This window comes from Schistocerca nitens, chromosome 1 (assembly GCF_023898315.1).
Source record: "Schistocerca nitens isolate TAMUIC-IGC-003100 chromosome 1, iqSchNite1.1, whole genome shotgun sequence".
Taxonomy (NCBI): Eukaryota; Metazoa; Arthropoda; class Insecta; order Orthoptera; family Acrididae; genus Schistocerca; species Schistocerca nitens.
In genome coordinates, this window is record NC_064614.1 from 572,220,846 (window position 1) to 572,246,137 (window position 25,292).

General features: G+C 38.8%; 1 protein-coding gene across 1 annotated transcript in view; it reads right to left on the reverse strand.

The window, feature by feature from the left end:
- LOC126254994 (carnitine O-palmitoyltransferase 1, liver isoform-like) overlaps positions 1-25,292 on the reverse strand; it is a 222,565-nt gene that overhangs the window by 107,311 nt on the left and 89,962 nt on the right. Inside the window, exons 2-3 of the mRNA XM_049955356.1 lie at positions 15,546-15,664; positions 1,946-2,079 (exon numbers count right to left, since the gene is read on the reverse strand). Of these exons, the coding sequence (XP_049811313.1) occupies positions 1,946-2,079; positions 15,546-15,629 (218 nt within the window). The 5' untranslated portion in view covers positions 15,630-15,664. The remainder of the gene's footprint in view (positions 1-1,945; positions 2,080-15,545; positions 15,665-25,292) is intronic.

The window sequence follows — 25,292 nt, forward strand, 5'->3', positions numbered from 1 at the left end:
TCTGCTTTGTTTATGACAAACTTCTCTTCATTCCGTACTACACAGTAGTTATATAGCTGCTGACACACATGCTGCACATGTGTTTCATGTAGTTGGGAGTTTAATGACAACACTAGAATCTCATCAAGAAATGTGAAGAAAAATGGAAGCTCCTTTAACACTTCATCCACAAAATGTTGCCAAGTCCTTGTTGCATTTTTGAGACCTAATGGCATAAATAAAAATTCAAACAGGTCAAAGAGTGTAATTATTGCTATCTTCACGATGTCATGAGGTGCCACATCTATTTTGTTGAACTCTCTGCAGCAATTTGTGATGTTGAAAACTTTTCTGGTGGCAAATGCTCACCTGAAATCTTGGAAGTTCAGAAAAGTGCACCTGCCTGGGACTGTCCTGTCACATAAAGTATGGTAATCATTACAGGGGCATCACGATCAGTCTTTTATGTGAACTAGGTGCAAAGGTGAAGACCACAGGCTTCAGAACAATGAATATCCCAGCTTGGAGCATTCTGTTTCGTGCTCCAGGAAAATTCTGCCAGCATTCTTCAAAATGGCTTTTACAGTTGTGGTACCAATATGATGCACAGTGTTGTGCTTTACACCACTATGCTCTGTTGGTATTGGTACATCAGTCAGAGACTACTTCTGTAGGTTGTCATAAGCATTGGTGTTGTCTATCCTCCTTATTGTGCCATAGGCAGGATACCCTTGTATGCCAATTACTATGCTGTAGAATATTCCATTAATACATAATGAGCAATGAAGCTGGTGCTTAATATTGGCTTGGCGACACCTTAATACAAATGTCCATGTGAAAGGGGTACCAAGGCCTAAGTCAATAGTCAGTATGTTGTGGCTATAGATGAGTTGTTAGTGCTTTCAAGCATTAATGTTCATCTAGCTTATAGTCAGATGTGCACTGAGCTGTAAGCATGCAATCAGGAAGCCAAGCCTGTATGCCTGTCTGATACATACAACAGCTGCAATGTGGTGGGGTATGCTGGCAGCTGTAGCATTTATGGAGTTGTTTGAATGTCATACTGCTGCCATGGCCATACCAACTGTTTCAATGTGGCTTGTTAACTGCTGTGTGATGATGATCTGCCTGTTGTTTATCTTGTGTCCATGGCTGGCATCACGTTTTGTTAAAATTGTGATCCATCTTGCTGATTCCAGATGACTAAGATTATTTGGTTAAGTGCAGGGTTTTATGCATTTTGATGACTGTTGACTGAAATCCCTGTGGTATCAGCAAACATTAATAAAGTTGTTTCCAGATTGCTGGTAATCTTGGTAGTGAACTGACTGCAGATCAGAAGATTGCATGTTCATACCATGTCTGGGTTGCCACTTACATAACTAAGGCTTACGCAACATGTAAAACAACATACACAGAAATTAAATGTACAGAATTATCTTTTATTTATTACAGTGCAAATACACATCTGTAAATGAACACAGATATCTCACCAATGACAGTAACTTCAAATATACTCCTTGTAGCAGAACTAACAGACACTACAGATCGTTGCTGGGCTAGTTATCCCCACATATTAATAGCATATGTATGATCATATATATGTACATTCACATTTGAAAATGGAAAACAGTGGTGAATAAAGCATCTAATTCAAGCAATATACAGCCTTAGTGAAACAAAAAAAAAACTTTTTAAATCAATGATTGATGGCTGTGAACCCACGCACAGGATCTTTTGTAGCCCAACACCGTTTAACTATCATAAAGCAGCAATATGTAGAAAAAAGGACACTAGGCAACAAAATGTATCACAACTATAAATTTGCTCCCAAGTGACGGGTTTAGAGAACAATGAAATTCTTTTTTTGAAGTGTGCCAAAACGTTTAGGTTATTGTAATGTTTTCTCTTACAGGGACTATTCTTAACTGCCATAAGTCTCTATAAAATGCCACAATAGTTTTACCTGATTTTTACAGCAATATGTGACACAATCTTTGACACTGGTCCATAGTTGTAATAGTGGAGGCCTGTGAAAACTCCAACAGCTGCGATTGAAGTTTGTAAAGGAACTGGATATGCTGCTCTTCTTAACTTATTCTGTAAATTGAAGATACATTTTGTTAACTGTGAAGAGCTTTATATTATCACAACCACAATTAATTAGTGCACCAGTAACAGCTCAAGAACAGGAGATACAAAGCACACATTTCCCACTGAGAAGACATTCAGATTCAACTATACTGACTGAGACACAAAGCAAAATCCAATGAATGTAAGTGACCATTCAGAAAATATGTTTCTGACAGTCTTATGCATCAACAGCTGAAAAATCAAAAAAATAAAATTCAATCTTAAAATATTGTATAGATTTGCTATAAGAATAAGAAAACTATTTTATAATTTTTAATCTTACAAATGGACAAATTGTGTATTTGTTATAATTAAATAATAACGAGATTCAGTTGTAATTTGAATGAAATTGTGCTAAGTACATTGTTTTTAAACTGCCTGTAGACCTCGTTCCAAGACCCATCTACGACAAAAGATATTTAGAGTATCAAGAAACTACTGAACCACACCTCTTCCTTGTCATTTTAGTAGAGAGTGGATGAATGAACATGATACAGTTACAATACAATTTACTTAACGAGGAAATATTTGTGCAAGCAGTTGTAAAATGTCTTGTCTCACGAGTGCATAGAAGATATTTTTTATTTATGTGGTGCTTGAACTGCATATGTGACTGATGTCAGCAAAGATTTAAAGTGGTCTATAATTCCACTGGTATGCTTGTCAGAGTACAGAGAACCAAACAACATACTCATAGAATGGAGAATTACTGTGAATTAAACTGGGAGTAATACAATAGTCTCAATTTCTTACTCATTCATTTATACTAAAGCCGTCGGCACACAGACCGTGCTGTCAAACGTCAATGTTGAGCATGCTAAGTTCAAAGTGCTGCTGAATGCTCAGAAATGATGTGACTTGTGAATACAGTATGTGGGCCCCAATTTGGTATATGCAATCACAACGCACTCCAGCAGCAGTTGCAGGATGTTTCTAGTTCGTAAATCACACTGTTTACTAAAAGGGCGTATGTAAAATTTGCCCATTACCTCTATTAAAATGCACATTTCCTCCATCATCCACGAAAAGGAAAGTACCATGTCCAGTCAATAAGGACACAGGCTTATAGAAGTTCCATTACAAACAGTAAGATACAAATTTGCAATACTTCTCCACATAAGATATTCATCATTCCCACATTTTAGTAAAACCCCAAGGTCAGTCTTACTTGATCACTGTTCCTACCCACTGGCAGAATCTTTGCAACATGTGAATTATGAAGCATAAAAGAAAAAGTAGCAAAATATCTTTATACAAGTAGCAGAAGCTGTCCTCTACATTAAGCCAATCAAACAAACTCACGCCTTGAAGAAAGGTGAACTTATATTTACATAACATCAAATATTATAGTACATACTTATATTAAACTAATAAGAAAGTATCACAACATAATGAAAACACAAATGTTAGGACAAAAAAAATTGAAAGTTCTTTGATGTGAACCACTGCCCTACATTTCAATCTTTGTACGGATTAGTGACGCTACTCACTATGCTAAACCAACAACACACTGCCAATAACCAATCACAGCATGTTACCACTAGCTGAAAACTTTAATCACAGATATGTTACTGATTGAAATTTAATTATAACAAATTGCACCAAGAACAATTGGTTTTGGGTGAATCTTCAGTGTGTCGCTGCCTTCAAATAGCATACTCTCATACTGCAAGTTACAACAATTCTTTTTCCATGAATATGATGTTTCTCATTATTTTATTGGAATGAATCACACAGTTAACAACAGGTTTTCCAGTGATTCTCAATTTGCTAGTGCTCAGAAACGGCTTATATATGTAAAGGCTTGAAATGAATGCCAATATGGTACCTCACAACTCTTTGCCGAAGGGAGATGTCGTGCATGTGACATAGGTGGTATTGTGCCAACACATTGGTGAATGCTCAGACACATGCTCAGAATATCTGGCGTGCTAGATATTGCTCTGCATGTTTGGAAAGACTCCCAAATGTGCTGCATGCTATGACGTCAGAAACTCAGCACACTCAACGCTCAACATTCTGATGCACAGTCCGTGTGCTGATGGCTTAAGGGAGTGAAATTGGGTTAGTAAAATATAGCCAAAATCTGAAGCAATAAATTCTATTTGCAGGAAACATCCAGTCCTCATATTACAGTTTCCTCATCAAGATTGGACAGTGCATCAATGGAAACACATTGCTGATTAGATGAATCATGTTTATTGCTTCTGTAGATCAATGAGCGCATCCAGATATGCTGTCATCCAGGGAATGGGTGTTCAAAACATGCACCACACCACAGATGCAGGCTAGTGGGTGCAGTATTGTACCTTGGGTAATATTCACCTGTGCTTCCACAGGTCTTATCACCGTAATCTAACACAGCATGACAGTTACGTATTACGTGAACATTAGTGTGGACCACCTGCATCCCTTCAAGATTGATGTTTTCACTGATGGTGATGACATCTTCCAGCAGGATAACTGTCCACATCACAAGACAAAAACCATGCTACAGTGGTTTGAGAAGCAGTACAGTTAACTCACACTGACGTCTTAGCAACCAAATGTGCCTGATATGAAACCAATGGAGTGCATCTGGGATGCTACTGGGCACCAGCTCCAAGTGCACTATCCTCTGGCCTGTAATTGCATGACCTATGCAGAGATATCAGGTGCCATATGGATTTGCATGTCATGGACGTGTCATGCAGAATTCCTGCTATGTAGCATTCCAAAAGTGAATTAAATATTTATTTAGCCAGGAAGTAAAGAAACCAACAAAAAGAAATAGGTAAACCAAGAATTAACTTGAACTACAGTGTCTCAATAGTTTTCTCTTAATTTTTTCCTAATTTAGAAAATTGGGGACACAATGGAGATGTACAGTCAAATAACACACAGTTAGCAAATAAAGAGGACAAAGGATAAATAAAATTCAAAACTTAATACGTACATCTGTACCCATAGTATCAGTCATACTCAGTTCATCTTTCAACACAACTGTCCAGCATGGTTACTATCCAATTGCATTACAATCTCCTAAACCCAGCTATAAATAACATTTGTGTCATCTGTCAAAAGTATTGTATGATTACTTGCATTAAAGACATTGCATCTTCCAACAAGCTATCAAAAACCAAAAACAGATATCTTACAGTAAATGTTCACAACATTTCCAACTATTATTTTATGAAGTTCTCATACTGCATAGCTGTGTATAAATAATGAGAAATACAGGTATTAGACATGTAACTATGGCTAGAGCATCTCTACAAGTTTTTAACTGATGTTACAGGTGCTCAATATGGGCATCATTTGTAATGTGGCAAATGTCAGTACAACAGTCAAACTCCTGCCACACGCATCCCAACATATTATGGTTGACATCAATGATTGCATCATTATGCTTCCTGCAGCTCTTCCAAATTAAGTGGTCATGGAGGCATGAACACATGTCTTTGACATAATCCCTTAAGAAGAAATAACATGCGGGTAACTAAGGTGACATTGGGGTCACTGAAGAGGAGGAGATTCGTGATGGCTTAGTATGCCCAATCCATCACTGAGGAAGCTCAGCATCAAGGTAATCACAAATGTCTGAAAGAAAATTTTGCAAAATGAAGTCTCCTATGTCTTGCTGTATTGTGGCATAAGCTGTTGCTGCAACAAAAATTTTTGATCACTTACCCAGTGATATAAAATGTCTGACAGACAGCAAAGTAAAATTTGAAGGCAAACTGAGAAAGTTTCTCCCTAACAATACCCTCTATTCTGCAGAATAATTTCTATTACAGTAATGAGTAAAATGTGTTGAGTAGGAATTACTAACTCACATATCTATATCTTTTTTCTTTTTGTAAAAAACTTCAAAATGTTCAGAATGTAACCATACATACAAATTAATTTGCAATGTGAATGGACAATGACTCAGTCTGAATCATTATGACCTATTGTGCCAAATGATCCATAGAACATGAAACTAATGAACTAGTCCATCCAGGTTCATGAAACCAGTCAATTTAAGTCACAAAGAAAATTGGTCTATAAACTTTTGATGAGGACAAGCTACATAAGATGTTAATTTTAGGTGAATCACATGTATGTTTCATAATCTCGTGTGCATGTTATTTGACCTAAACATTCACATTATGACAATTCACCTTTCCAACCACATCATAAGTTCTCGCCACTGGAAACTAGCTTATGTGAAAAGCTTTTTCCTCCAGTAGCTGCTGCAAATCATTGCAAAAGCCAGAATGAAGCTTTTTATAATATGTAGTCAGCACATTTAACAATTGCAGCCAATAAAGATTTACACACAGATGTTTCCATAAAAGGTGTCAAACAGTTGAGTGTAGTATCTGCCATTATCTACTCACACGTGCCACCAATTTCTTTGGGCACCTCACAAATGATTCCTACACATGTTCCTCAATCTCTGTTAGTTTGTTTTCTTCACACATGGAGCTTTTACCTTATATTTGGCACAAAATCATCACTGAACCATCACAACTAACCCACATTTACCAAATTCAAGGACACAAAATGCACACATCCCTCCATTATATGTCATGTTCTGACAGTTCCTTGGTGATGTACTCTGCAACTATGCTGTGGCACATATTACAGACCTAAACCTCAAGAGAGTCTCTGCCCACTGATACCTGTCTTTATGTCTTAATTTTTGTGCAGCCTTCTTCTGAAATATCACAGATACTTAAGAGTGCTCCTGCATTTTAATGACTTTTTATATCTCAAAAACCTATGAGCATAATCTTGTAGGGTGATGGGCTGGCTAAAATCTGGAGTGGCATACTCTTTTATGTCAGGTTATCAGTAGTGGAATGATTTTTTTCTAAGCCCACACTGGAGGTTAATAAGGAACATCTGGGTTTCCAGAATCTAGGTTGGATGGTAGTTCTCACTCCTAGGTCTTTTTCACACTGTTAGTAAGAGCATGCTATGATATAAGTACAGGTCTTCTTTGGTTTATGAGGAATTAGTATTGTCCACCTCCACACCCCTATCTATCCTCTTCCCTCTTCCTCCTCCCCCCCCCCTTTCCCCTCTCAAAATGTATACTGTCTTGTCTGCCACATTTGATTAAAGACACCAAGGCAGATTTCCTTATTAAAATACTGGAACATACCAGATCATTACCTCAGTGTATGGAACCTCTGAAAGAGGAGACTGTCACTCCTCTTTGCACAAATGGCAGCTATACTCATCTTTATTACTACCTCTCTCTGTTATTTTTAGTAATGTTAGATGGCTGGTGCCCATCAAGCTGTGGAAGTAACACCAGGTTAATGTTCTGCCATTGTCCTTATAATGTTTCTGGGGATTGTCTGAGACTTTGCCTGAGTATAACACATTTACATTATACATCCTTCTTATGTCTTCCCACACTTAAGTGCAATTGGTGGTATGCTTAACTCAGTTCATACACTCATGCTATGCACTTATTTTACTCTTCCCATGATTTTCAAGCACCCTTGAAGCGTGGAGAAACTAAAAATCTTCTGAAGATGTCTCTGGATTCCCTCCTCACAACTCAAAATGCTGTACTACAGCTGCATCTACATCCACATACATACTTTTCAATCCACTGTATAGTACCATCATACACTTTTCTATCTGACTTGCAAAATGGAGTGAGAGAGAAATAATTTTCTGTGCACCTCTACATGAGCCTAATCTGTCTTCTTTGGTCCTTACTGTCCTTAGGCAGGATGAACATTGGAGGCAGTAGAATTACTCTATAGTGGTAAATCCTGGTTCTCTAGACTTTTCCAGTATCAATTTGCAAAAAGATTGCCTTCTTTCATCCAAGTATTCCCATCTAAGTTTGCAGAGCATTTCCGTAACACTCTCATACTAACTGAGCCTATCTGTAACAAATCTAGCCTCGTAAGAAAACTTGAATTGAATTGAATTGAATTTTATTTGATCCTGTAAGATTACATTGTGTACAGCAAATGTACGTGTAATATAGGACATGTCAAAGTATTACCGTTCATTATCACTTATTTTTCTACACATTTAGCTTACATTTTAACATCATTGATTATGAATAACATTATATTTAAATTTAATGGCGTAAGTAATCTGCAACACTGTAAAACTCTTTCTCAATGAGATAGTCTTTAAATTTCTTTGGAAAGTCCTTGTGAAGTACACTATCTTGCAGGTTTTTATGCAGACTTCTTAGTAGTCTGATACCAGAGTACTGGGGTCCTTTTTCCAGCATTGCCAGTCGGTGGGGTATGCTCCGTACTTCATTCTTCCTTCTTGTATTGTGGGTGTGTACACTAGCATTTGTAATCCAGTCCTCATTACCTTTTGTGATGTACATTACTGTTTTGTATATATACAACGATGAAAAAGTTAAGATACCTCTGAACTGCTCCCATGATTTTGATTAATCTAGTTGGCAGATGTTGTACCACATATCAGTACCACCTTACAAGCATATCACAGCTGGCAATAGAATTATGAGTTTCTGTCCAACATCAATAGCAGTCATGCAGAATCTGGCAGATGCAATGGAGCATGCCTGATGATCTACACCTCCAGCAAGGCATGTACTATGAGTGCCCTCATCCGCCACAATATAGGATGGTCAGTGGCAGCCACTCAGCCCACTTGCACTTGGAGCTACTATGCTATGACATCTTTGTCCGTGATTGTTCTTATGACATTGGTAACTGGAGTCTATTTCTTGCTGCATCATTTGTAAATAGTCTTCATACATCCAAAGAAATACAAGATAAGTAAATCTTCTGTTTGCTGTGTTTCTTGTTCACTAATCTTTTCTGCACCTGTCCAGCTTTTCTACGATGACAGTTGCCCCTCCACTCTGTAGCTCACCTCTCCTTACTGCCGTGTACAAACTCACTCACAACATCTGCCAACAAGTCATTGTACTCATGTGTGGCAGTCTTCAAGTATTCAAGTTTACTTATTCCTGTTCTGTAGTCTTTTTGCTTGGTTTTTGCTGTTCTTGCCTACCTTGTGTTTGCCTTGCTTGTGCTCTTTATATTCTAGGTTCCAAAGTTGCAGCATTTGCACTCCCTTTTTGCTTTCTCTGTGTTACATTGTCTTGCTATTTTTGCTTTTCATTGTTTGTCTTCCATGCACAGCTTAATTCAAAATGGCTATTACACCACAATCGCCTGTGCTGCCTATAGTTGACCTAACTCAGTTTATTCAGTTTCTGAGTCAACAAATGGCACAACTGCTTAAAGTGATGAATCGCTTTATGATGGTGCTGAAGACCTCACACAAGATGCCGGACGCAAGGGCAGCACCGTCGCCTGCACAACCTGCATATGCATCGCCCCTTCATGAGTTTGATGATATGAAGGAAGACTGGACAGAATACCTTGCACAGTTCAATGCACACATTGCAGCACATCACATACAATGTACCAACAAACATTCTTATTTCTCAGCCACAGTGGGAGTGGTTTCTTTTAGATTGTGCACCAAACTTTTCCCCACACCCTGCTCTGAACTAGTAACATACAAAGATCTGCTGCATGTGCTTACAAAGTATTATGAGGATAAGGTACAAGTGCCAGCTGCCCCTTACAGATTCCTTAGATCACATAAACAAAAAGGACAGACGTACCATTAGTGGGTGACTGAAGTGCAAGGCCTTACTAGACTGTGTCAATTCAACTTTGACTGTGGCAGATATTACAGTGATATAATGGTTCATGATTCCATCATGCACAATATAGCTGACTCTTGAATTCAGGAATAAATCCTTAAATACCCAGACCCTCCTTTGCAACAGGTTCTGCAGATTCTAGACTACCAGGATTTCTACAAAAGTGCAGCAGACAGTTTTGAGAAAGTGTCTGTTGTGGTTAAAGAGGATGTGGGTATAGTTCAGTGAATCCCCCACCACATAGTTTGTTTATAGATCCACAAACTATTATAAGTGTTTGCAGAAAGATATGGTTGTTGGAGAACACAGCTGAATAAGATGTCTCAGGATAATGTGCAGTCCAAGGTAGAAGTGACACCCACTGCTCTTTGAAGAAGGGTTGCACTCTCCTTGACCCAGTGACCTGACACTGTCTTTTTGAAATATGGCATGTGGAATTTCTTGGCAGAGGTACAGGATCTCAGGCTCCATAACCTTCCTGATGTAATGCTTGCTGCCCAGATACAACTCCCCTGCCCCCCCCCCCCCCCCCCCCCGCCCCAATAACAGAAGTTAAGATTGGTTGTTTTATTTTATCTATTTATTTTGTGTTCTGATGATCCATGTTGTGAATACTTCTCAGGATATGGAACACGTCAGTTCCACAAATTTGTTGAGGTAACATTCTATGGTATTCTGTAATAGTACTAATCAGTTTCTTATTAAAGTATCTACACTGGGGTAACAGAAGTTATAGAATACCTCCTAATATAATGATGGACCTTCTTTTGCCCAGCATGGTATGGACTCAATAAGTTGTTGGAAGTATCCCGCAGAATTATTGATCCATCCTGCCTCTATAGTCATCTGTAATTGTGAAAGCACTGCAAATGCAAGTGTTTTTGGACACACTGACCTCTCAATTATGTCACATAAATGTTTGATGGGATTCATGTCAGGCAATCTGATGGCCATGTAATTTGCTCGAACTGTCCAGAATGTTCTTCAAACCAATTGTGAACAGCTGTGGCCCTGTGACATGGTGCAATGTCATCCATAAAAATTCCTTTTTTTTTTTTTTTAATCTTGAATCCATGAATGGCTGCAAATGGTCTCCAAGTAGCTGAACATAACCATTTCCAGTCAACAATTGGTCCATTCCATGTAAAGACAGCCCACACCATTATGGAGCCACCACCAGCTTGCACAGTGCATTGTTAACAACTTGGGTCCCTGCTTCTTGGGGTCTGCACCACACTCAAACCCTTCCATCAGCTCTTACCAATTGAAATTGGGAATCATCTGATCAGGCCGCTGTTTTTCAGCCATCTAGGGTCCAACCGACATGCTTGCAAGCCCAGGAGAAGCACTGCAGGTGAAATGATGCTGTTAACAAAGTCACTCATGTCGGTCTTCTGCTGCCATAACCCACTAACACCAAATCTTACCTCACTGTCCTACTGGATACGATTGTCATACATCCCACATTGATTTCTGTGATTATTTCACGCAGTGTTGGATGCGTGTTAGCAGTGACAACTCTACGCAAACGACGCTGCTCTCAATCATTAAGAGGACACTGTCAGCTTCTGCTTTGTCTGTGATGGGAGGTAATACCTGAAATTTGGTATTCTCAGCACACTGTTGACATTGTTGATCTCAGAACACTGAATTCCCTGATGATTGCTGAAATGTAATGTCCCGTGCAACTAGCTCCAACTACAATTCCATGATCAAAGTCTGTTAATGCTCGTTGTGCAGCCATAACCACGTTGCAAAACTTAGCACATGAATCACCTTAGTACAAGTGACAGCTCAACTAATGCACTGCTGTTTTATACCTTGTGTGCATGATACTACTGCCATCTGTGTACATCCATATAGTTATATCATGACTTTTGTCACCTCAATATATAACTTAGGTTCTGTTACAGAAAAATAAATTTTGCAGATAAATAACACAAGAATCTAATATAGAAAATTAGATATGTTTACAATAATAAATAGACAAAATCACAAATACGGATCTGGGAATGTATCTGAGAGTTACAGGCAGATGGGTACTATTCATTGTGGTTCAGGAACTCTTTTATAGTGTTAAATCACCCCTGCAATGGGCATTGCATTGTCTTTTTGAACAAGAGCTCATCATTTAATAAACACTTAATTTGTGAATGGATGGCTTTAAAAATATTGTAGCCACTGAAATGGAACCCCTTCTGTTCCGTGTCCAGGTTTGTACGTTCATAGTGGATATCTTTCCTTCTTCTAGTATTATGGCCATGATATACACTATTAGGTTTAAAAAGGACCTTTTTTTCCTTATGAAACTCATCAGGGACAATATATATTGTGCACTGGATGTGCAGATTTCAATTTCTTTAGAAAGACTTCTGCAATTGGCTCTAGGGTGGACTTGACTCATGGCTGTTTCCTGTGAGTATGGTACTTTTCTAGTAGTGACTGTTTTCCCTCAAAACATGAATCCATATGCTGCAGTAGCCATGAAAATAACTGCAATAACCAGATTTAATTGGTTCCTTAAGAGCAAACCTATGTAAAGCACAAGCTTCAGAATTTAGTCTTTTGCACAGATAGAGGATGTGATCTGACCAGTTTAGTTTACTATCAATATGTAAGCCCAGGTGTTTTGAACTATTCATCCTAGAAATCTACAGGTCATCTCATTTTTCTCCTATTTTTTTCCATTCTTTAGAGGTTGTCTGAAACTGAATACAGTTCGTTTTACTGTGATTAACAGAAAGACCATGTATATTAAACCAGTTCACAACATCCTTGAGAACATTTTTTAGCCTACACCTAAAGTTTCTCTGATGAATTATCAACAAGTAGCACAGTCTCATCAGCAAAGATGGTGAATTTCCCATATTCTGTTCAAAGTGGTAGAGCATTAATAAAATTAATAAAAAGTAGGGAGTCCAGAACTAAGCCCTGTGGCACTCCACATGTGATGGCACCCCATTCTGCTGATATTCAGACATCTTTTCTGCTATCCAATACAACTGTCTGTTTTCCATTCAACATTTGCTGTATGAGACAGGATTCATTGTTTGACAAACCCAGCTCCTCAAAGCTGATCATTCTGCCCAAATGCTTTGTTGGCATCAACAAAGTATACTGGTATTTAGTTTCAAGTTTCTATGTCATTTCATCGCTATTCACAAGTAAGTTTTGCAAGATATTGACCAGTGCACACATACAAGAGACAGTGTTGCTGGGCCCACACAAATATTATTTGTCTGCAATCTTAAGTCACTAATTGACAGTAAATTTTTCTACACATGCTCTGAGTTTGCTCTCACTTGGGCCATTCTTTCTGATATTGTAAAATTTCATAAACATAAAGTGGATGTAATGTTTCAAGGAGCTATCTGCACCAAGGGTGAGTCTTGTTTGACCCATATCCCTTATGATAGGGAAGTGTTTTTACATACTGAGTTGTGAAGTTAGCTACAATTTGTGACACATCCATCTGATTTTGAAGTCTTTTCTGTTTCTTTATTGTATACTTCTAACAAAATGTAACATTGATTATGTCATTATGCTAAAATACGTACTCTCAAAAGAGGTTTTGAATTTCAATTTGAATCATGATGGTAAGATGTAATTTTATTTATTTATGTATGACATTAGGATAAAACGTTTATTTTTATTTCTTTTACCATTTTACCCATTCACTTAAATTTATGCCAGTAAAATACGTGTTTTAATATTACAAGCATCCAGCTGTTTTTAGAAAATAAGTAAACTATTATACATGTAATATACAAAATGTTCACATAATACTGTACTATTTCACTTGACTTGCCATATATTACTAGTACACTACTTGTACAATATGCAATCAACAGGAACGAATGAAAAATCAAATCAAATACTCTGCTCCCTAGTTCCAAACCACATACACTTAATTTCATTTGGTGTTCATTATTTTGATATTTGCAGTTTCCTTACAATCACTATTATACTATGAGGTGACAAATCATGGAATACCTCCTAGTAGCATGTTGGACCTCCTTTTGCCCAGGATAGTGCAGCAACACAACATGGTATGGACTAAACAAGTCACTGGAAGACCTCCAGCAGAAACATTGAGCCATGATGCCATTGAAGCCATTCATGATTGTGAAACTGTTGCCAGTGTAGGATTTTGTGCATGAACTGACCTCTCAATTGTGTCTCATAAATGCATGATGGGATTCATGTCAGCTGATCTGGGTGGCCACACTATTTGTTTGAATTGTCCAGAATGTTCTTAAAACCAATCGTGAACAACTGTGGCCCAGTGAGATGGTGCATTGTCATCCATAAGAATTCCATCATTGTTTGGAAATATGAAATCCATGAATGGCTGCAAATGGTCTCCAAGTAACCGAAAGTAATCAAGAACCCAGTCCAGTCAATGTGAACACAGCCCACACCATTATGGAGCCACCACCAGATTGCACAGTGCATTGTTGTCAACTAGGGTCCATGGCTTCTTGGGGTCTGCACCACACTCAAACGCTATTATCTGCTCTTACCAACTGAAATTGAGACTCATCTGACCAGGGCTCAGTTTTCCAGTCATCTAGGGTCCAACCGACATACTGATAAGCCCAGGACAGGTGCTGCAAGTGATGTCATGCTGTTAACAAAGGCACTCGCGTCTGTCTTCTGCTGCCATGACCCATTAACACCAAATTTTGCCACACTGTCCTAATAGATACATTTGTCATACATCCCACATTAATTTCTGTGATTATTTCACACAGTGTTGCTTGTGTGTTAGCACTGACAACTGTCTGTAAGCAACATTGCTCTCAGTCATTACAAGTAGGCCGTCGACCACTGCATTATATGTGGTAAGAGACTGGTTTGATGCAGCTCTCCATGCTACTCTATCCTGAGCAAGCTTCTTCATCTCCCAGTACCTACTGCAACCTACATCCTTCTGAATCTGCTTAGTGTATTCATCTCTTGGTCTCCCTCTACGATTTTGTGGTAAGAGGTAATGCCTGAAATTTTGTGTTCTTGAATATGCAATGTCCCATTCATCTAGCTCAAATTACCATTCCATGTTCAAAGTCTGTTAATTCCTGTCATGCAACCATAATCACATTGGACACCTTTTCACAAGTACCACCTGAGTACAAATGACAACTCCACCAATGCAAATGACAGCTCCACCAATCTTCTGCTATTTTATACCTTGTGTACACAATACTAATGCCATCTGTATGTGTGTGTATCACAATCCCATGACTTCTGTCACCTCAGTGTATAAAGCTATACTAATAGTTCCATTCATGATTTGATCTTTCACACTATTTACAAATGCAAAATAAAATATTTAAGGTAAAAGGGACCTGTAGAGAAGTAAAATAACAAGTGAAAAGTAAAAGGAACGTTTTCCATTCAAAACAGAAATTGCTGTGTCTACTAGCAAGGTGAACAGAAAAAGGCCCATGACATTAAGCTGCCAATTGTCCCTTACACGTTTCTTTTTTTCGGTAAGTTATGAAAACCTGAGATCTTTTTGTGCCACTTATTGCAGTTCATTGTGTTTTGTTCTTTCTGCCTGTCTCTCCTCATCTCCATGTGAACTAAACTCAGTTTCAAGACTTGGTATCTCTTCAATATTTTAAAAATACTGTCTATTGCACTGCAATGATTCTTCTTCCACTGTCATTCCTTGTCCCCTCTTCTTACAGATGTAGGTTGCTCTTTTATCATGGGTACTTTAAGCTGTTACTATGAGAAATGTTTTTAAATGGTAACCATAAGTTTTACTTACACACTGCCTCTTAAAGAATCTGCTGAAGGAGTAGCTGACAGGTTTCTGTTCTTCAGCAGACACAGAACTGTAAGAATAAGTCATCTCTACTGCAGCAGTGAAGACAAGATATAAAGAACCTGGAAAAAAATGAAATATTACATCAATGATTACATACATTCTTCTATTGACTTACACAAACTTTACAGTGATTAAAAAGCAGTTGTAATCTATTCAGAATTAAAACTGAATGCCCAGAATTATTGTTGCCTTATAACTGTAATATATTGAGATTTAACAATTCTGCACCAATATATCCAGTTCACATCAAACAAAATTCAAAACTCGAAGCAGAGCTTCTCTTTTCACATATTTCAATAGTATGCACCATAGAATACTGCTACAACAAAAACACAGTAAGTATCACTATAAATTATTATGAAAAACAATGTTTTTGGCACCTACATATATACCCAGCAAATCATAGCAAAGGGCATGGCAGACAGTACACCCCACTGTACCAGTCATTGGGGTTTCTTCCTGTTTCAATCACGCATGACATGTGTTATGAATGATTGTCTGAAAGCCTCTGTGGGTGCTGTAATTATTCTAATCTTATCCTAATGATCTCTTTGTGAGCAATATGAAGGGGGTTGGAGCTTACTCTTACAGTCATCATTTAAAGTCAGTTCTTGAAACTTTGTTAGTAGACTTTCTTAGGGTAGTTTACATCTATCTTCAAGAGTCTGCCAGTCCAGTTTCTTCAGTATCTCTGTGACACTTTCCCATGGATCAAACAAACCTGTGACTATTCATGCTGACCTTTTCTGTATATATTCAATATCCCATGTTAGTCCTATTTGGTATGGGTCCCACACACTTGTGAAATACTCTATAACAGGTCACACAAGGGATTTGTAGGCAACCTCCTTTTGTAGACTGATTGCACTTCCCCAGCATTCTACCAATAAACTGAAGGCTACCACCTTCTTTATCCACATCTGAGCCTATGTGATCATTCCATTTCATATTCCTACAAAGCATTACACCCAGGTATTGGTATGAGTTGACCGATTCCAGCAGTGACTCATTGGTATTATAGTCATAGGATACTACATTTTTTTTCGTTTTGTGCCATTCACAGTTTCACATTTTGGAACATTTAAAGCAAGTTGCCAATCTTTGCACCACTTTAAATCTTATCAATATTTGAGATCTGTGATGTAGTTGTAGAAAGTCTCCACAAGATTGAAAATACCATATGTAAAAAAAATGGAGGGTGCAGTTGCAGGTTACAGTCAGATGTGACCTTAGTACACACAGTGAAAAAAAAGAAAAACTGAAATGTCTGCCATATAAACAATGGGGCAAACAAAAGAAATTACCCATGCTGTGTATTTATAGATAGGAAAAGGAGTTCTGCACGTCTGTAGATTAACTAGTACTAATTCAGTTAATGGATGTAAAACTTGCTAACTTAGGTACTTTATCCACATTAGTTGATAGTTCCACAATAAACTGACACATGGCAGATCCATCACTAATTTCTGATTCTTGCTAACAGCAACTTTTCAGGGTGTGTAAACAGTGGTACTGCCGGCAGTAGCAATAAGTGCAGCATTTGTGTTTGGAATATGTTTGTCAGGGACAATTTGTACAATTCAGTGGATTGGGTGGATAACTATGACTCAGATGGATCCAAAATATGTTCCTGAATGTAAATTCACTTTAAAAGTTGTTGCTAGCCAGGTAAATGTGAACATTTATTTATGCAAGTAAACAATGTTAACTCAGCCTCTATAGTTGAGTGGCCATCATAGATGCCCACCATACAGAGGAACCAGGCTCCATTTCTGGTACTACTGAGGATTTTTCCTTGGTGGGAGAACTGGTTCAGGGTGCACTCGGCCTCGTGATGCCAACTGGGAGCTACTCAAATGAGAAACAGTGACTCCAAGGTCTGAGAAGTTGGCAAAATGGCCAGGAGAGTGGTGAGCAGAAAACATTCTCTTCCATATTACTTTCACGTGATGCCACAAGGCAGAGACTGACATGGCAGCCAGTCAACAACCTTTGGGTATTTATGACCTGATTGAGGGGCTCATTAAATAATGTTAAGTTCTGTTCCCTACAATAGACTATATGAATTTACAAGAGGAGAGTGATGGTGGGAATGTTTAGGGTCATCCTTAACACTGTTTACATGTTGCACTAGGGTTCTTGCTAAAATTAATTTTATATTGTGCTGAATCATAAACTTATTTTGAGGTTCTTATACTTTATTATTGCAGAAGTCATTAATGCAGATCTTGGTATAAAAAACGGAAACAGTTCACCCAGTAAGTAAACAATGACGGGTCAACGCTGGCTTATGTTAAGTGCACTCAGTTTGCAAGTAAACAATGTTAAGTCCCCATTGATAAATTATTAAGCATAAAATTTTGGGTGGGATTTATCATTTAAAAAATATCACATTACTGCAGACATATTTGACAACAATGACTTATCTGAATAAAAATAACGTTTTATGTATTTGAAAACTCTCATTTATTACTTTTTACTGTGCAACATTTAAAGCAATTTGCCAATCATTGCACCACTTTGAAATCTTATCAAGCAAGATCTGGCTGAAATTTGTGCAGCTTCTTTCAGACAGTGATTCATCACAGATAACTGCATCATCTGCAAAAAGTCTGAGGTTATTATTACTATTGTCTACAAGGTCGTTTATACACACTGTCTCAACACACTGTCCTGTGGCACAGCTGAAGTTACTTCTACATCTGATGATGACTCTCTATCCAAGATAACATACTGCATCCTCCCTTTCAAAATGTCCTCAATCCAGTCATAGATTTCACTTGCTACCCCACATGATTGTACTTTTGGCAATAAGGTTATCATGTGTGAGTTGAGTTTCACATAATTGATTTTTTTGGAATCCCGGCTGGTTAGCATTGAGGACATCATTCTGTTCAAGATGCCCCATTAAGTTTCAGCTCAGAATGTGTTCTAAGATTCTACAAGAAGTCAATGTCAAGGTTATTGGATGGTGTGTGCTTTTTCCCAAGAACTAATCACGTTTTTTTGTTCAAGGGATCTATGACAGATTATTGTTAGAAGAGGGGCTAACTTACATGCAAATTCTGTATAAAATCTGATAGCAATTCCATCAGCCCATGGAACTTTGTTAAATTTTAATGATTTCAGCTGTTTCTCAACACCACTTACACTAATACTTGTTTAATTCATCTTTTCAATGGTAATAGGATTAAGTTGGAACAGTATTCCTGGGTTTTCCTTTGTAAAGGAACATTGGAAAATTGAGTTTAGCATTTCAACTTCTGCTTTGCTACCACCAATTTCAGTTGCTGTCTCATTCACTACGGACTGGACACTAACTCTGTTGTCACTAACAGCCTTTGCATATGACCAGAATTTCTCTCGGTTTTATGAAATATAATTTGATAATATTGTGGAATGGTAGCCACTGAAGGCCTCACACATTGCTCTCTTGACAGCCAAACCCTTTTCATTTGGCATCTTTCTATCTATAGCCATATGCTTTGTTCTACACTTATTATGCAGTAATCTCCATTTCTTTAGAAGTTTCTTTACGGTGACTGTATACCATGAAAGGTCCATACCATCATGAACTGTTCTACTGTGTTCATACCTATCCAGTGCATGGTTAACTATTCTTTTAAATTTGAGCCATAGTTCCTCTACAAACTCCTGTCCTGTGCTGAAAGTTTCAAGTTCCTCACTGAAATATGATACTACTGATTTTTTATCTAGTTTACTGAACATATATATCTTTCTGCTTGTTTTAGATGTCGTTTGTACTTTGGTAATCACTGTTGCTGCAACTGCGTCATGGCCACTGACACCAGTTTTGATGTGGACATCCTCAAAGAGGTCAGGTTTGTTTGTTGCCAGTAGGTCCAATGTACTCTCATCATCAGTAGGGTTCCTAACTATTTGTTCTAGGTAGTTTTCAGAGAAGGCATTTAGTAATATTTCACTTGTTGTCTTATCATGCCCACCACTAACAAAACTGTAATTTTCCCAATAAATTATGGGATGTTGAAAGCCCCACTGACAATTACAGTATGACTGGGGAATTTATCTACAAGTGAACTGAAGTTTTCTCTAAGCTTTTCTGTTACATCAGAGACTAGTATGGTGGGTGACAGAAAGATCCAGTTATTACTGTGTGCCCACTCCTGATACTGAGTCTTGCCCAAACAATCTCACATTCAGCTTCAGTTTCTATCTCATTGGATTTAAGTTTCTTGTCTTCTGCAACAAATACACCATCCCCATTTTCCATTTGCCTATCCTTTCAGTATACGCTCAAATTTTCCACAAAAATCTAACTGCTATCAATTTCAGGTTTCAACCAGTTTTCTGTACCTAGTACGACATAAGTTCTACTGCTTTGCAGGAGTGCTTCAAACTTCAGCACTTTGTTGCAAATACTTTGGCAGTTAACCATTAGGATTTTAACACTACACCTATAGGAAGCATTTCTTTCGATCTTACACTGATACTTCTGGGTTTCTACAGGTATTTGTTATCTGTATTGGATGGAGAGTCGCCTAATTTAAAAAAACCCTTGGGTGCACCTCACATGTTGTTAGCTACCTGAGGAGCAGCCTTTGCCATGTAGTGCAAACCTGACCCATTCAAGGGGACCCTACAGTTCTCAACCCTAAGGTGCAAGTCCAGGAAGTCACAGCCTAGCTTGTCACAGAACTTACGGGGTCTTTGGTTCAGTCCTTCCACTTGACTCAGAACCAAACAGTTATAATCAGTTCTAGGGACGATGCTGCAAATTGTGAGAGCTACGTTGAAACTACATGCATGAGGCTGGTCTTCTCAACCTTCTCTGTCAGTCGCTGGAACAGCCCTGTATGACCTCAGAGTCCAGATGATAGGCATCGCTTGTTCCAACGTGCACCACAGTCTGCAGCTGGTTGCCTAAATGGCTGCTGGAATAGTCTCTTCAACATATTGAATGAGGCCTCCAGGCATACACACTGAGTGCACCTGGTGTCCTTTCCTGTCCCTAGCTGCCATCTCCCTAAGGGGCATCATCATTCACCAAGCATTTGAAACGGTGATGACTAATAGACCTCTACCCTTTTGTGTTTGCCTGCTCTAGACTCTGAACAAAACAGGTTTCCCCAAAGTGGGAGAAGTGAATACCACTCGTTCAGTTTTCATTTTGGTGAAAGACATCATCTCAAACTTGTTGATTAGGGGGATCAGTACAACAACCTGAGTCCTCCCTGCTCTCCGTCCACCCTATACAGGATGCCTATATCTACCAATGATATGCCACTCATAGTCAAATGGATGAGTATTGACAGATCCTGTACTTTATGCAGAGGAGATAGGATCCTCTGGTACTTGTATCACAGGTACACAACTCTCGGGAGACATCATTTTCAAAATATAATGAAATAAAACCTTAAAAAGTACCTCTATGTAAAGAAAAGAGACTTAAATTGATATCTCCAATATTTTCTGTTTCATGATTTTTTTTTTTTTAATTAGGAAGTTCCCCCTTCTCACTCTGTCCAATACATATGTTAAACATATAACAGTAAAGGTTCATCATCTCATTATTTTGGAAACAGAGGAGGTAATAAGAAATGTAAACTAGGAGCTACTTACTTATTTAACACAGTAGTTTTCCCTTAGTGAGTGATACACATATTTCAGAGAAATATCAAAATTTTAGTTGGAATATTTTGAATTGAAATTTATTGTTTAGCATATAGTTGTCAATACCCAAAACGTAAAAATTCATAAAGTTCAGTAAAAATTATTTTATTTAATCGAAAGTATGAAAATACAGTGTATGAACAATATACATTATATCAAATTTCTACACTGATAAGAGCTAATTATATTAAGATTCACATAAATATTTTGAAACTGCATTTTTTACAGAGTGAAAAAGTTAAATTTTTTTTTCCAAAACATATTGTGATTACAGAATTATGTGCAGTAAGAGAGTTCCTGATATAAGAACAATCCATTATGAATTTGAAAATAATTGATATAACAAATACAATATTTTTATAATACTAAAATAGTAGTTTCCAAAAAGATATACTTTTGTTAAAATTCATGTTCTAATCGGAAAATTGTAATGATCAAAAACGTTTTTTTCCAAGAAGGTTTGTACATCAAAAATAAGGATATAAATAAGAGCAACGTGCTTTAACTGCATTCTTTTATTCAATTTTTATGTTGTGCAACACCTCATGCTCAGTTTTGTAATATGTCATGATGAGACTGTGTCATATTTTTTGCTTGGATGAAAATAATGTCAAAAAATGAAAGACAGCAAAGTGTTTCAATCACTACAACAATAAACCTGCCTTTTGGACACAGAGCTGGAAGTGAGAGAGAAAAAATAAGTAAATCTTTATCATTTGTAATTATTTCTTCCATGTTATAATTACATAGTGCAAGACTGGTATTATACACTCCTGGAAATGGAAAAAAGAACACATTGACACCGGTGTGTCAGACCCACCATACATGCTCCGGACACTGGGAGAGGGCTGTACAAGCAATGATCACACGCACGGCACAGCGGACACACCAGGAACCGCGGTGTTGGCCGTCGAATGGCGCTAGCTGCGCAGCATTTGTGCACCGCCGCCGTCAGTGTCAGCCAGTTTGCCGTGGCATACGGAGCTCCATCGCAGTCTTTAACACTGGTAACATGCCGCGACAGCGTGGACGTGAACCGTATGTGCAGTTGACGGACTTTGAGCGAGGGCGTATAGTGGGCATGCGGGAGGCTGGGTGGATGTACCGCCGAATTGCTCAACACGTGGGGCGTGAGGTCTCCACAGTACATCGAAGTTGTCGCCAGTGGTCGGCGGAAGGTGCACGTGCCCGTCGACCTGGGACCAGACCGCAGCGACGCACGGATGCACGCCAAGACCGTAGGATCCTACGCAGTGCCGTAGGGGACCGCACCGCCACTTCCCAGCAAATTAGGGACACTGTTGCTCCTGGGGTATCGGCGAGGACCATTCGCAACCGTCTCCATGAAGCTGGGCTACGGTCCCGCATACCGTTAGGCCGTCTTCCGCTCACGCCCCAACATCGTGCAGCCCGCCTCCAGTGGTGTCGCGACAGGCGTGAATGGAGGGACGAATGGAGACGTGTCGTCTTCAGCGATGAGATTCGCTTCTGCCTTGGTGCCAATGATGGTCGTATGCGTGTTTGGCGCCGTGCAGGTGAGCGCCACAATCAGGACTGCATACGACCGAGGCACACAGGGCCAACACCCGGCATCATGGTGTGGGGAGCGATCTCCTACACTGGCCGTACACCACTGGTGATCATCGAGGGGACACTGAATAGTGCACGGTACATCCAAACCGTCATCGAACCCATCGTTCTACCATTCCTAGACCGGCAAGGGAACGTGCTGTTCCAACAGGACAATGCACGTCCGCATGTATCCCGTGCCACCCAACGTGCTCTAGAAGGTGTAAGTCAACTACCCTGGCCAGCAAGATCTCCGGATCTGTCCCCCATTGAGCATGTTTGGGACTGGATGAAGCGTCGTCTCACGCGGTCTGCACGTCCAGCACGAACGCTGGTCCAACTGAGGTGCCAGGTGGAAATGGCATGGCAAGCCGTTCCACGGGACTACATCCAGCATCTCTACGATCGTCTCCATGGGAGAATAGCAGCCTGCATTGCTGCGAAAGGTGGATATACACTGTACTAGTGCCGACATTGTGCATGCTCTGTTGCCTGTGTCTATGTGCCTGTGGTTCTGTCAGTGTGATCATGTGATGTATCTGACCCCAGGAATGTGTCAATAAAGTTTCCCCTTCCTGGGACAATGAATTCACGGTGTTCTTATTTCAATTTCCAGGAGTGTATTTAACCAAAAATGCACCTGCATTGATTAATGTTTACCTTTATGATTATTGCTACTTGAGAAGAGATATATTACAACTGTGTGACTCAACTTGGGTAAAATATTAGTTTTTGATACAATTACCTTTTAACACCTGAAACATGTAAGCAGACAAACTGACCATTTAGAGATTATGGCTGCCTATAACAACAGTATTTTTTTTCTTAAATCTTTAAAATTTGTGGCTTTTATTTCTTTTTACCAGTGACTGTGCTGTAAAATTTACAGACCTGTGGTTATGCTCATCAGTCTTATTGTATACTGTATGTCCAGAGCACTGGCAGTGCTAATTTCAATTGTTTGGTTGTGTATAAGTCTTTATACATATTTTAATAATTGTTCATAAGCTATCAGACAAGAAAGTAATGGAATAGTTAGAACATATGCAGGAAGTTACAGAGAAAGAATCTGAGGATTGTGAAACTGAAAGACAAGCTGAAACATGTAGCAATTATTATATTCCATAAGGAGCTGAATCAAGTGGAAGTAATTGTGAATTGTTCTGGAGAAGTTGGACCAATGACTGTTACTGCAGTAAGATAAACTCTTGCAGTAAAACCAGCGTACCATTAAGGAAGAGATGTCATCTGAAACCAATACAGAAAAAACAGGACAAAATGAGAGACTTACAATCAGAACTTTAATGCCCCTGGAAGAAATGTTTTATATCAGAGAGCAGAATAACTGCCACTTACAAAGAGAAACATCAAAATTCACTGTGCTGGCTGTAGATGATGCAATAATAAAACATATAAAACTGTGTACAGACAAAAGTTCATGGACAACTGGAAAACAGCTTGCATTTTTTCTATTTCTGACCTAGATGTATTTATGTTTTGAAATTGATAATTTGTGGCAGAAAACTGAGGCCCTTAGTTCTTTTGCAAAACAATCTCAAGAGAGAGCTTTAGGGACATTATTAACATTTTTACACTTTGATATCAGCGATAAAAGTTTAAAATATAACAACTGATGAACTGTTCTTTCCCTTTACGTACAGGCACAGATTTACACAATAAATGGCTAGTAAAAAAGATAAATTTGGCATCAAATTTTGTGTAACAACAGATGAAGACACTGAGCATCTCTTCAACAGATTTATATATCTGGTAAAGGATGAACAATGACCAGAAAATCAATTTTTTCCATCATGTTGTCTATGGCACATACCTTATGGTTAAGTTTCCTAGGACTATATTAGAATAACACTGAAGACATTCAGTTTAATACTGTTCTCCAGGCTCAGGTTTAAATCTTCTTCTGGTGTCTGATGTACAAAGCGTTTCCTTCTGCCTTTCAGACTGTCAGGGCCAAGAGTGCTACATTCAAGTTAGGTGATATTCCGAAATTTTCTGCTAGAATCTTAATACTGTCACGTCAAACACCTACTGCGGCTCCCCTCACTTGAAGCACAATGTTACGTATGTTTATTGCAGTAACAGTAATACTTCGTACTACACTAAGGACATCAAGACACATTGATATGATTTCTAACATTTCGGAATGCGCTTAGTTCAGAATGTGTCTCCGCAGTCAAATTAAAGTTAAAAGCAAGTTCAACCACCCTTGGTAATCCTGGCAAATGCTTAGCAAGTGGAGGCACGGTATTATTCGCGCACTGCATAGGCCCACGGACCTCGCAGACCACCTTGTGTCCGATAGCTTGTGAAGGGATGATATCGAAATCTAAAAGCTTCTCTCTCCATGTCAATCTAGCCGTTAAAACATGTTCCTGCTAGCCACCAAGCGGTGGGTGGCGGAGGGCACAATTCGCGCCAAAGTCATATCCCCCCCCCCCCCCCCCT